The sequence below is a fragment of the Equus caballus genome, chromosome 15 (genome assembly GCF_041296265.1).
Source record: "Equus caballus isolate H_3958 breed thoroughbred chromosome 15, TB-T2T, whole genome shotgun sequence".
NCBI lineage: Eukaryota > Metazoa > Chordata > Mammalia > Perissodactyla > Equidae > Equus > Equus caballus.
The window spans coordinates 79,950,727-79,964,798 of NC_091698.1; the positions used below are offsets into that span (position 1 = coordinate 79,950,727).

Sequence of the window (14,072 nt, forward strand, 5' to 3'; positions counted from 1 at the left end):
TACTCATTTCCTTCAGTTATCAATGTTGCTTAAAAACTTGGGTACCCCCATAATGTATACAGATAGAAACATACTTATATTTAAACTAGAATGCAAACATTTAAAGTTTTCAGTTTATCTTTTTAAACACTTTGAGGGGCAGAGTATGTGTCTTGCTTACTTTTACAACCCTAGAACATATTACTGAGCTTACACATAGAAGATGCTCAGTGAATTCATTCACTGATTAGGATTTCTGAGAGGCAATAAACTCAAACTATCCACAATCAATCTGCATTCTCCCTCAAAAGCTGCTTTTACTTTAGTAATCTATATGCTGTTTGAAGGCATTACCTGGGAGCTTTTGAAATACAGACAAGAAACCTAGCGGAAAAGTTCTCCCTGCTTTCTTCACTGACTATTATAAACAGTAAGGTCACCAGTCAATTCTACTTCATTTTCATCTCTTGACCACTCATTTCTTCCCCAGATTTAGTAAATGTTAATTACTTAGAATCCTATCATCCAACCTAAAACCCTGCAATCCACCTACTATAAAACAGCCAAATGGATTATTGTGAAAAAATTCCATCAATGGCTTCCCACAGCTTGTCTACATTTCCAACCGTACATTCTGTCATTATTATACATAACACACATCACACCAAAAGAACTATAGGTGCTGGAGTGTACTGTACATTATGTCCACGTCATCAGCTTCTTACTCATGCTTCAAAACGTGAAGATATCTTGACTTCTTCTAGTCATTAAATGGTTGCTGACTGAGTGGATGCAGTAAAACAAAGTTATAAAAATAATAAAATTTCATATACATCTAACATAAAGTTAAAGAAAAATTGATATTTAGATTTGACTTGCCTGACACTCTGTCAAGAACTTCTGATAATGTCGTCGAGACTGGTAAATGAAGTGTACGGAATTTGTGGCCTGCTCCATACATTGGATGCTGGATGACATGGCTAGTAGCATTAATTCTACCTTTGTACAGCTGAAAATTAATTCAAAAGAAATCAAGAAATGATTTTTAGAAACGTATATCGTTACAAAACAATTTCAAAAGCATAAAAGAATTTAAAAATTCAATAATGCACACACTATATAAAGGGTTTACTTTACATATTTCTTCAAATGTAGCACATTTATTTGCCATGTGATTTGTTGGCCAACGTTTACATTAGCACTACTGTACCCTAATATTCTGCCACTTTTCCCCAAATCAAATTGTACCATTCACGGTAAAGTATAATTAGGTTATTCTAGGCAGGGAGGGTTATCCGCAAGAGATTTTTAAGTTCTATCGTTAGGTATAAAATTTGTCCCAGTTGCAGTTTGCTATATGAGAAATTAGAATGTTGAGATAACTGCAAGCCCTGATATGAAATTACAAAATATATTTACATACAGCTTATCATTAAAATTTAATTTAACTGCTAAATACTCACTGGACAGGGAGACTGAAGAAACATTGTCACTTTCTCATCTTCCAACATCAACTGCAAAAATAATCTACGTATAAACCCTGAAATGTTCCCCGATGTTGGGAGGTTCCCTCTTTGAGGAGATGTCTGAAATAGTTCACAGAGAACCTGGCCAGGCAAGAGATTTAAAAAGTTAAATACAGTATTTATTTGCATCTTTGTACTCTGAAGAATAAAGAGGAAATTAAGAATGTCGATTAACAAGTATATGTGAATTCATCAAATAATCAATTAAAGAATACATTATATCATCTTAAAATATATAAATACAGAGTATACAAAAAGTTAAACGTGCAACAAAAATTTCTGTGGATAAGAAAAATTATTACTAGAAGATTTTCACATAATAAATATCCAGTATAATCAACTTAGTTTTAAATTTAGTCAGTATCAATGTGGTTACAATGCAATAAAAACTATGAAAAAAGTATACTGAAAATACAAAACAAAGCCTTAAGAAGAAGCTGAGAGATGAGATTTAGGCCAGAAAGTAACAGGACACAAAATTTCATGCTAGCTAGAGGCAGAAATCAAATTTTCAAATACCCATATTTGTGGAATTGGTTAAAATTAGTAATTTAATCATTTCTCTTTAATTAGGCACATTAGGCAGATACAGTTTCCTAATAATTAATCACATTAGGCAGTAAAGTATCTTCCTCTCCTTCTAAACAGTTACACCATACAGTATTCTTTGAAAGTTATGACAGCTATCCTTCTAGATATTAATAAAGTTTGACCTAAATAAGCAGTACTAAATAAGGTAAAAAAAGAAGCTGATTCCTATTTATCGGTGTCTACAACGTCTCAGACAGGCTCTATGCTAGATACTTTATATACATTGTAATATTTAATCCTCTCAAAAAAATCTTTGAGGCAGGTATTACTACGTCCATTTTATAGGTTAAACAACTTGTTTAAGGTCACAACACTTAGAAAGGAGCAGAATCTGGCAAAAAGCAACTCGAATTACTCTTGAGATAAGCCTAACTTTTTTGGCACCATGGACTTAAAACAATAAAATCACCTTTCAGATTTTTAATGTGATTTGTCAAGAGTTTCCTATCTGAAACCTACGCTAACATCTACTTCATTAGAAGCAAACCAACAGTTGTAACAATCCAGTTACAACAAAAGACAATGCATCAATGCCGATGAGGCTCTCAATGACCACCTTCAAGTGATCAAGCCTGTTTCAGCAGCTGAAGTTTTATTCTTTTAGGCTTGTTCTGTATACTTGGGGGAGTTTTTAAGGGAGGAATGTATGACCCATAGCTAGAATCTCAATGAAGTATCCCATTACCTCATAAAAAAGAATAACTGATTTATGTGACAGTTCAGGGGAGAAGGGAGGAGGTATCAGTACTTTATTTTTAATAATGGTTTAAATTTGGATCCACCCAACCCCAAACTTTACCATCAACCTGCCCTTAATACATGCCCCTTTCTTAATTGATTTCACTAGTGTTATGTGACAGCATATTAAATGAGACACCTACAACATAAGCCAGTTTTCTACTTTTACCTGTGCCATCAGCTTTTGATTATTAGGGTGGCATGAAATGCACTGCAGAAAGAACGCAACGGTTGCATTCTCAATTGCTGTCCTCTGTTGAGTAGTCAATCCTGTTGTAGCAGCTGAAGAAAGAGAAGCTGATCTTGCACTGGTCTGTTGTGCACCTAAATTATGTCCTCCAGAAGTGGACCCAGAGTGACACAATAAAAACAGAAGTGCTGTCCATAGTGGATTGACTTCAGACCCACCGAGCCAGTCTTTCATAATATGGCTATTGCCAACTTCTGTCAAAAACCTAAGAATAGGAGCAACCAGGTCTGCTGTGATAGGCATCTTACTACATTGCTGTGGAACATGATGCCGCCTGAGTTTGTCCTGGGAAATATCTAGTGACTGAGCAATGCTTTCTGAGTAAGAAATGTGGGTAAAGCAGAAACTAGCCAGACTCCTCACAAGAAGAGAAGGCAAACCTGAGTCCAATAATTGTTTGATAGCTTCTGGAGATTGAGAGGAGGAAGCAAGGGTTGCCAAATGTGATTCAGTCAGTGTGAGAGGCGCTTGTGCATTTTTAGAGTCATCTGTTAAAGATGAACTAAGATCTTGCTTTTTACTATCATCTGTCATGGACAGCCTATGGTGACACTGTACTGGAGGAGGGGTAATTCCCATCCAGCCCATGAGCAAAGAAAAATAACTTGGGTGTATGTGACACATCGAGCAAAGTAGACTGTCAACAGCTTTCTTCAAAACCATATTGCAGGGAAGAGACATGGACCAATTAAAAAGCAACCTAGGGGAATAAAAGATACCACATTAACAACACATACATATTTTTAGAAAGACCTCACTGCTTCAAATATTTCTGAGAGATCACTCTGATGAAAGTTATAGTTTATTTGACATTAAATATTATGACTTAAGATTTCAGGATGACTGCTTGTGAGATATGTTATTTAAGTAGATTGGAGGTTAGATTAGACTTGTAAAATGAGTACAGAAAACCAAGAGATTTATATTAAAATAGTTCTACCATTCTGTGTGTGACCTCAAAAAAGTCACCAAGAGAAACAATGAAAAATTATACCAAAGAAATGTTTAGATTGAATTGACACGACTGATGGCTTAAATTCATGTCTGCAAATTGAAAACTATTAATGAGTTTCACTAGTAAGTCATGGATTATGCCAACTGGTAGGGCCAAATATGAAAATGACAGACTAGAGGACAAAAGGCCAACCTTTATGAGTCATAGAACTCTTGAGAAATAAATATAATATCCTGCTACAGACTTAGCAGTTATCAGGCAATAAGTTCAGCAAACCCTTAGCTGAGTTTGGTGTAGAAATGTGAGTAAGTGGAAACTACTTCTCAAAAGAACAATTGTAACAGCTGTCTAGAAAGCAGTAAAAACAGCTAATTATAAAAACTTGGTCTAAAGTAAAGAAGTAGGTCTTCCAAAATTTCTCACAATACTTTTCCTTCATAGTTTCACATTAAAGATAAAAGAATCTAGTGGGTAAATTTGCAAATGAGAATAACTACTGTGAACTGTGGAAGCACCCTTTAAACTTTTTAATTATAGGTGAGAAAAGCGGACAAGGACACTAACATATCTTCATAAACACAGAGGGGAAAAACATCATGAAGACTAATTAAATTTGTGTGACATCTAATTTCAAAATTATACCTGATTATATTCAATTACTATTTTCAAAGTATTATTTTTATCCAAATAAGCATATAAAATACTGCTTCATCAAGTGAAAACCTAAAGTGATCTAGTACTGGGAAAAAAAAAAGATTTCACAAACCATACTTACTCAAAGAGCTCTCGGTCCAGCAGTGCTGGTAAGTCATACTCTACAAGCAGTTCATAACTATGCCATAGAATTGCTGCTACACAGTGCAAGTGAGAAGGAGATGGCATTAGAAGACCATACTCTATGGTTGAAGAATTAGGGCACAAGTAGCTCATCCTGCCACTTCTCTTCATAGCAGCCACTCTTGCAGAATCACTGACCCATTTTAACAAGGCCTGAATTCTTAAAAGAAGAAAATATATTCAAATAACCAATTATACCACAACCGATAATTTTATATGGATAAATATCACCACTGTATGTAACCAAAGTATTTATCAGAATAGTGTACTAATTGTTCTTGATGATTTTAATCTAAAATAGGAGGGAAAAGGAATTATATCAGCAATAAAGGACATAGTAGTTCTAATTTTCCAATAACCTTACCAATCTCAACAAATGAAAATGTTTGAGAGAACACAACTATAACTTAGCAAATAAACACTGATTCTCACCTCATTTATGACAAAATATATAAATATATACAACTATAGGATACATAGCTTAACAAACTCACCCTCTCCTCTCAATTGCCTTTTGTTTTATAACAAATTCACACAATGTAGAGCAGTGACCTGGGGCCAATTCTTCACTGCAAAGAATCTCATACAATATAGTAGGTTTCATACTTCTGGCTCCGAACTATAAAATACTAGTAGCAGCCACCCACGTTCCCTCACTCTGATAACAGAATATAGCCCCAACATATGTACTTTTTCAAGCACCACCCTACCCTCAAACCCCTAGAGCTGGGGACCACTAAATGAAAGCAAAAGACTTTTTAAAGCAATAATGCTCTGGAGTCTTTATTTAAAAAAGAACGGTGATAAGACTTATTGCCAAGTACTTAAAACACTGTATTATCTTTGTTTTGTTTGCCTTCAAATTTCTAGTTTAGACCACAAGAATCTTTGCCTCAGGGTAAAAGAAAGGGGGTCAAAGGTATATACTACAACTTAATCCCTCCTTCTACCCTGGAAGACTGAAGATAAAAGCCTTTACATTTCATATAATAGAAAATAAACACAAGTTAGAGAACGGGAAGGGAGATGAAACAATTAGGGAAGAGCACAATTTTCTCAGTACATAGCAGCGAACAATCTAGTTACTATCATCAGTTCTGAAACATTTATGTTTTAAAAAGAATTATGCAAAGAAAATAATTTTATTAAGTGTAATTTTCTTAGAATAAAAAACTATTAAAAATTAAATAATCATAAGATACTTCAAGAAATCTGCTCTAGAAAAATATTTAACACAAACTTTTTATGTATTTCTTAACCCTATCAACCATTATGATTAAAATTTGGCATAAATTCCTATTTACTTTGTCAAAAAACAGTCCAATCTATTTTTAAAAAGTTCTATCGTTTATATAAAGCAAAAAGTTTAATGGAAAAGAAGTTAGCCTGTTTAATATTTTGAAGTTATCATGCTGAAAATAAATTTACTTTGTTAAATACGCCACTTAAACATTTTTAATCTAGAGAACATGAAAGCAATTAGCTGAAAATAAATGAGACCTATTACATTATCAGTGATTAAGTAACAATTTTTCCTAGACACCCTCACTGCCTGGCACTCTATTCCATACCCCCAAGTGTGACCTGCGTAAATCTTCCCTTGTGAGTAACACTGCTCTGTCTCCTCAACTCCAAGGGCAGAAAGCCAGACTCTAGTATCTAGCACAATTCCAGGCATATAGCAGCTACTCAGTAAGTACCTATAAAAATGAGTAGGTAGCGAACAAAAAATTATTTGTTAATAATTTATGAGGAAATTAAGAAAATACCAAATGATTTCATTTTAAATATAAATTAACAAAAATATTAAAGGATATGAAATATCCTATACATATATAAAAGGATATTAACTCAGGAAATAATCTCTAGCATAAAGATTATTTAGAATCACACAGTCTATAAATGTTCTTCTGATATAGATGATATTCATAAAAACAGAATATCAAAACCACTCGACAATTTTTTAAAAATCTGTTTCAAAAATACTTGGAGTTCTTATCAATTTGGAGGTAGAAGACATCAGGGAAGAACTACATTAGTAAAACTCTTCTAAAATTATATTATACTGAAAAATCACTAAACATTTAGGTGAAACATTCAGATATTATTTACTTGGTATGACAGTGTTTCACTTTGTGGTAGGAAGCAGAAGAAACATGGTAGAGTCTTATAAACAAGTGATAATAAGTAATCAAAACAAACATTATTACCATTATCAAAATAGTCCAAGTACCTAATATAGACACAATATTCCTATATTCACACATTTAATAAGTACCACCTAAGATAGACAATATGAGTATGACTCCATCAACTTACACAGATCCCCTCACAACATGGTTGTGATATATTTAGTATTTTATTCCAATCCACTCCTCAAAAGCAATATTGATTAATATTTCTATTCGAGTTCAAATATGCTTATAATATATCCAAATATGTCAAACTCTCCAGATGTTGCATCATGTAAGGCATACAGGTAAATGTATAATATAATCAACAGCCAACTTTTATTAAATGATCTAAGGCAACAGTATTACAAGTAACATTCGCTATGTGTGATTATGCGTATGTGTGTCCTTAAATGAAAAATGAGATTGTCATATACCTGTCTTTTGTTCCAGGATCCTGAGTTGTTCCAAGCTGGTAAAGAATGTCTATTGTAGAGTCAGAAGAGAGTCCATTCAGTCTTCCAAAAAGTAAAGGGCTATTTAAATCTTGAAACAAAGAATCAAAAGAAAAAGTTTGCTAAATAAGCAAACGGGATGGGAAGATCTGATCAATTTCACTTTAAATTATTCTTTAAAAATAACTCTTCTGTAATTTCCAACACAATAACAAAAAATAAACTCCAAAACTAATGAAGCAATAATGGAAGCTAATTTCAGAAACAGAACTAATCACAAATACCACAACAGTCCAACTGTCATTACTTTGCAGATACATAAAAATTAAAATATCAAAGTTAACTGTCACCTGCAGGATCACTGCCTGATGCTGCACAATTTCTCAGAAGAATGTCTATAAGCTTGAGGCCAATTCTAGTGGACTGCAGTCCTATCTTTACAAGCACGACCTCAATGTTGGGTGAATGCATTCCACAGTACGGCGACATCAATAAGGCAGCACAAGTCTGTAGCAGATTAGCAGTTGGTGCAGCCGCACTTGCCATCATTCCTTCCAAATCACTTATGTGAGTAAGGCAATGATGTAATAACCGTAACCATCCAATACTGAAATACACAACACAAAATGGTTTATATGATAAATTTAAGTAACTCAAATTATTTCATGGGTAAAACAAAACTTAAAGATCTACATGTTGTGTTTCATAATAGCACCAACCTATGTAAAAGAAGTTTTAGAAGACTGTAACATCAATAAAGAATTAAACATACACTAAGTTTCACCTATAACATAACAAATAAAATTACTTCAGTAGTAATAGCATTTAGGAACTATGTGCTTGCTTTTTTTATTATCCAGGAAATGCTTTTATATATTCATATATTTACATACATAAATACAAACTTTATAAGATGGTAGACTCTCAAAACTGCAGTCTTGGCAGCTTGAGAATAAAAAACAAATCCTAGGGGCTGGCCCAGTGGCCGAGTGGTTAACTTCACACACTCCGCTTCGGCAGCCCAGGGTTTCGCCGGTTCAGGTCCTGGGCGCGGACATGGGGCTCATCAGGCCTGAGGCGGCGTCCCACATGCCACAACTAGACGGACCCACAACTAAAATATACAACAATGTACTGGGGGGATTTGAGGAGAAAGAGCAGAAAAAAAAGAAAAAAGACTGCCAACACTTGTTAGCTCAGATGCCAATCTTAAAAAAGAAATCCTAAATTTTTTTTACCAGGCAAAACTTTCAACAAATCAAGTCTATAAAATTTCCAACTATCAAAATTTACCCAAAGGATATAAATTAAATGATATACCCAGGTCTTTGTTTGGTCAGTTTGTATGGTTCAAATCTAACCCTTCTGCTGACTGGCATTTATGAATTATTATATAAGACTAGGTATCTGTCTGTATGATCAGTTTGTATGGTTCAGATGTACTCCTGGTGATAGACATCTGGAAATTCCTATATTAGACTATGATCCAAAGAACTGGAACCCATACTCACATATACCACACTCTGGGTTATCTCAAGGATTAAACACACATAAATCTCAATTTTAACAGTCCTCAGGGTTCTGCTTCTACAGAATTCTTGTCTCTATTAATCTTAATAAAATTATGATATTATATAGATACCTATGGAACAAAGAACTTCCTACATCTTAAAAAAGAAAGAAACCACAGAATAAACAATTTCATAAAAAGCACAGAAAACTTTTTTTAAGAGTGAGAAATAAACATACCTTGTTTTGGATACCTGATCTTCAGATGGAAGAAAGGGATTATTAACCGTTGCTGAAGAAGTGGTACCAAAAGCGGTGAGGCCCAGTAATTTAATTTGTGAAAGGCCTAATGTGCTAGCATCTCGTGGACGATGGAGTCTAAGGCAGACAGCAGAAGCTACTTCAGCTTTTACAAGCTGAATTTTTATGTAGGTGAGACCACTTGTGATAACAGGAGTGGACAAAGGTAGCATATTTACTCCATCTGCACTTACTTCAACAGACACTGAGGATGGGCAGGCTGCAGGAAGAGAAAAATTAAAGAATCACTAAAGAAAAAGTGAACTAGACCTCATATTATAGTGGAAATCCCGGTAAAACAGCAGCTTTCAGTTATATTTATTATGAACTAGTAGAAGGAAATTTTATACACCAAATCATACTTTGTCACTGACTTTCCCCATAACTGATTTTGGAGCTATTTTCCAACATAAAACATGAAATCGACAATATAATAAAAATGGTTTAAAAAATTCTAATATTCAGCTAAAAAAGGAATAACTGAAGATATGTAATCCACATGTACTTGATTCTATCCAAGGAAAAGAGCAGTCAAAAAGGCAATTACTCTGTTATTTCTACTTCACTCAGAATTATCACCAAAAATATGGGACATGTGATTAATATGCTATGGGTTACTACTATAAATAATTTGGGAAGAATGTAATTGTTAAAAAAAAAAGTGCTTTCCCACCAACTCATTATTTCACTACTATCATATTGCATTGATTTTAAACATAGCCATGTTTAGAAATTGTTTCCACTTCTAATCTTTTGTTTCTCTTTCAAAATTTAAACAAATATCCAGTTTTTTTTTAAAAAGATCACTCCCTGCTAAAATTTAAGGAGGCCCAATGAAGTACCAACCAGCAGCTGCTATGGGAAAATTATTTCTATCTAACATAACATGGAAGCCCATATAATAAATTTTCTATCAACTAAAACAACATTTGAATTTTGATTTTAATTTTAATTGTAAAATTAGGACGTAACTTTTATTGTATGTCAATTACATACCAGGTTTACACTGAGAATTAGACAAGTTACATCAATTTTTAAATTTAATGTTCATAACCTTTTGAGATAAATATTATCCACATTTACACAAGGTGACAAACTCAAAGAGATTAAGTAATCCAAACTCCCACAGGAACAAATAACACATTTTATATTTAAGTCCACGTTTGATTCTAAAGGCTATGTTATTTCCAATGAAACACAATGTATCTTCAATTTGTGCTCCAATCCAATAATAAAACCAAAATGTTTTATTAAGCATATGTAGGCAACACCTAACCTATAGACTTTTATAATGAACAGAGTTCTCCTGTGTAACATTCGTCCTATCTCAATTCCCATGTCCAAATTCTAACCATACTTCAAAGCTATCATTTACATGAACCACTCTTTATCTTTCCAAATAAAATCAATTTCTTCCTCATCTTAGATTATCCCAAGTCTTATAGTGGCTTGCATTTTACCATGTAATATATTTTTTGACCTGCTAAAACACAGTGGATTAGTGTTTTTCTTTTCTACTATTTTATTCATTATATCTGTTTTTATTTAAGACGTGTGGATTCCACAACCGTATTAGGGTATAATAATAGCCTAATCTTGCAAATAAGTGGAAAAATTTATTCTTCCAAATATGCCAGGGATGTACAAAATTTCCTATAGTTCTTCATGTAATTATTGAGTGGCATTTGATAGCAGTGAGAATCAATCAAAGAACATAAACAAACGTGATAATTTGAACAATTCTGTAAAAACTAGTATATTTATATAGAAAAAACCTGGGGACCATCATAAATGCAAAGTAGTATTTCCCATTCCTTTATGAATACTTGAAAGAGTTCCTGCTCTTCTTAATGTGTAACTTGCTTTCTAAAAATTCTTTTGAATTATTTACCTGGCAAAGTTACAACAAGATGTACTCAGTAAAAAAGCATCTAATGAATGATACTCAAAATATTACAAATTTTAAAAATCACACTCAAATATTCAAAATATTACACTCAAATATTACAATAAAAACTTCTTTACAGATGTAATTATCTTGCAATGGGGGATAGAGGAGGAAATGAATCGATGTTAATTTCACATTACAGAGCTAGGAAAACTAAAACTGCTATTTAGAGGTATGTAAACTAACTCATTTTGACTTAAAGCTATTGCTTAATAAATGTGAAGAATGAAGAAAGGCAAAATAATGTATAATGGGAATATATTTGTTTGGATTTCATACAACATTCTATTTGTTTGAGGGGAATAACCATGTTAATCCATTTCATGGGAAATGATTTGGGTGGTAACGTTTAATATTAAACTAAAAACTGTTCAAAATTAAGCAATCTGGAAATAAATCTGAGTATATCACTGCTAAATATTTTCCTCATTTTTAAATGTTTCTATATTATAGTTTATATTCATGATGTGTCTTTATTAAAAATATTACCCACTTGCAAGAGATGCAAGGTGAGGTTGAATATGTATCTCTTTAAGAAGCACTGCTGCAGGAAGGTGAATGGTAAGGTCGCACCAAGCCTCCTCTGGCAGAAAGATGTAGGACCAAGCAGCAGAGCGAGCTCTTCTATGGGGTGGTGTAGCCTGCAAAAGCACCTCGGCTGGCTGAGCAGTAGGACTGCTAGATGTGATTGTACCTAATGTGCAAAAGAAACACAATAAAGCATCAAGAACTATTCAAATCACAACAATTACACTAGAAAAATTAGCTCAGAACATGAACATTTGATAGCAGGAATGTACTTAGTACACTTAGCATGATTTGTCACAGTATTCATAAAACATCAGGACATCCAGTCAACTGGCAAGGAGACAGTTCATTATTAACTGCTGCCTACTTTCTTTATACTCACACGTCAAATGAAAACTAAAGTAGTAACAACAAATCTAGCACAAATATCCTCAAATGATTTAAATAAAAAAGAATGTCTAATATAGGCTTCAACTTGAAAATGATCACCTTTATTCTCAGTTGTCAATTTTCATGAGTTAGAAATACAGAAAAAAAATAAATAAAAGGAATTACGTAGACTGGAAAAAGGACTGTCTAAATCTGAAGTTTCTTAAAAAGAAAATACCAGTCAAAATAAGAAGGAACAAGTCCTTCAAAACTGATTAACATCTACAGTGAAGACTGACATAAAAATCTGCTATTTGGTTTCATAAATTGTGCTTCTATTTAAACTCAGAAATAAAAATAAATTTCACTACTAAAGAACTATCAAAAACTTCCTTTTAGGGGCAGGCCCCGTGGCCAAGTAGTTAAGTTTCCGCGCTCTGCTTCAGTGGCTCGGGGTTTCCCTGGTTCAGATCCTGGGCGCAGACATGGCACCGCTTATTAGGCCATGCTGAGGTGGTGTCCCACATGCCACAACTAGAAGGACCCACAACTAAAATATACAACTATATACTGGGGGGGATTTGGGGAGAAAAGGCAGAAAGAAAAAATAAGATTGGCAACAGCTGTTAGCTCAGGTGCCAATATTTAAAAAAAAACACTTCCTTTTAATCAGCAGAATGTTTTGACAACTATTTTTGCTTCATACCAGCTAATAAACTACATAAATGCATACCGATAAGATTAATAACTTTTCTTACCGAGGGGTGCAAAGTTATGGATCCCTTCTGCATTGTCAGGCTCAGAGGCTAGGATTCTTGTTTTCAAAGTGCTGTCAACTGCTTTATTTGGACCAGAGTCAAGAAATTTCATAATAGTTGATACCATACTTCTTGCAGTGTTTACAATAGCCCTTGTACTAGTAACCATGTTGTTGCAAATGAGCTGAACACCACCTACATTTAAAAAGAATACTAAATGAAAATTATGTTAAGATAGATGGTTTGACATTGAGTCAACTTTCACAGAAGGCTACAAAAATAAGAACATAATGTACTATTGAATGATTACACTTAAATGAGAGTTTTTGGAATTTTATCTTACCCATATCGTGGAAAGCTTTCAAGGCATCACTAGTATCCAATACTCTCAAAATAAACCACAGTAATGGTTCTGATAACTGGCAAGTAGCAAGAGAGCCCTAAAAAAAACACACATGTATACTGTGATTTTAAAATGGTGATTAAATATTTCCTGTGTATTAGGACAACTAAACTTCTTATTCAATGTAATATTCTTATATAGTTAATTATTGTAAAGTGACAGCCTTAATCTAAACCACCAAATACCAAATGTCTGCCAAAATACACAAGAAATCTTACCCGAATCAAAAAGGAAGGAAATAGTCTCCTCTCTGAACTCAGAGCATTTTTTTAAACATCTGTCTTTCCCTACTATTACCATTTCAACCTTAATGCATACTGATTTTGTATTACACTAGACACTAATTTCACTTAAAAACTGATCCTTCTCAAATAACTTTGTATCTTCCAATGGAGAAATATATATACACATGCAATAAATATTTAAGAAAAATTATAGTGACATAAAAAAGACTCTTTAAGAAACTATGTTTTAAAATCTGCATTTGAAAAAATGGTCAAGGGACTAGAAGTTAAAATAATCACACTGATTCCTAAAATTTCATTATTTTAAAAAGAAAATATAAAATACAGTAACATTCTAATTTTTCTTTTAAAATTACCCTATTCCCTTTTAACTGAAAGGAAACTAAATAGGCAACATAAGCTTGAAAAAATACTCATATTAAATTTGCATATGTAACATCTACAGAGAACATTTTGGTATTCAACTATGCTATTTTTAGGGAAAAGGAAAAAACTACTTCTCGGGACAAC

At 33.3% G+C, this 14,072-nt stretch overlaps 1 protein-coding gene across 27 annotated transcripts in view; it reads right to left on the reverse strand.

Moving 5' to 3' along the window:
- The window catches only part of BIRC6 (baculoviral IAP repeat containing 6), a 222,506-nt gene that overhangs the window by 79,891 nt on the left and 128,543 nt on the right, over window positions 1-14,072 (reverse strand). For all 27 annotated transcript variants that reach the window (XR_011426501.1, XR_011426502.1, XR_011426503.1 and 24 more), the window contains 10 exons: window positions 13,258-13,354; window positions 12,915-13,109; window positions 11,753-11,953; window positions 9,252-9,531; window positions 7,853-8,109; window positions 7,485-7,593; window positions 4,815-5,036; window positions 3,004-3,784; window positions 1,443-1,586; window positions 859-988 (listed from right to left, as the gene is read on the reverse strand). Coding sequence is in view for 24 of the 27 variants with exons in the window: in XM_023619262.2 (XP_023475030.2) it covers window positions 859-988; window positions 1,443-1,586; window positions 3,004-3,784; window positions 4,815-5,036; window positions 7,485-7,593; window positions 7,853-8,109; window positions 9,252-9,531; window positions 11,753-11,953; window positions 12,915-13,109; window positions 13,258-13,354 (2,416 nt within the window). In the remaining 3 variants the exon portion in view is untranslated. The remainder of the gene's footprint in view (window positions 1-858; window positions 989-1,442; window positions 1,587-3,003; window positions 3,785-4,814; window positions 5,037-7,484; window positions 7,594-7,852; window positions 8,110-9,251; window positions 9,532-11,752; window positions 11,954-12,914; window positions 13,110-13,257; window positions 13,355-14,072) is intronic.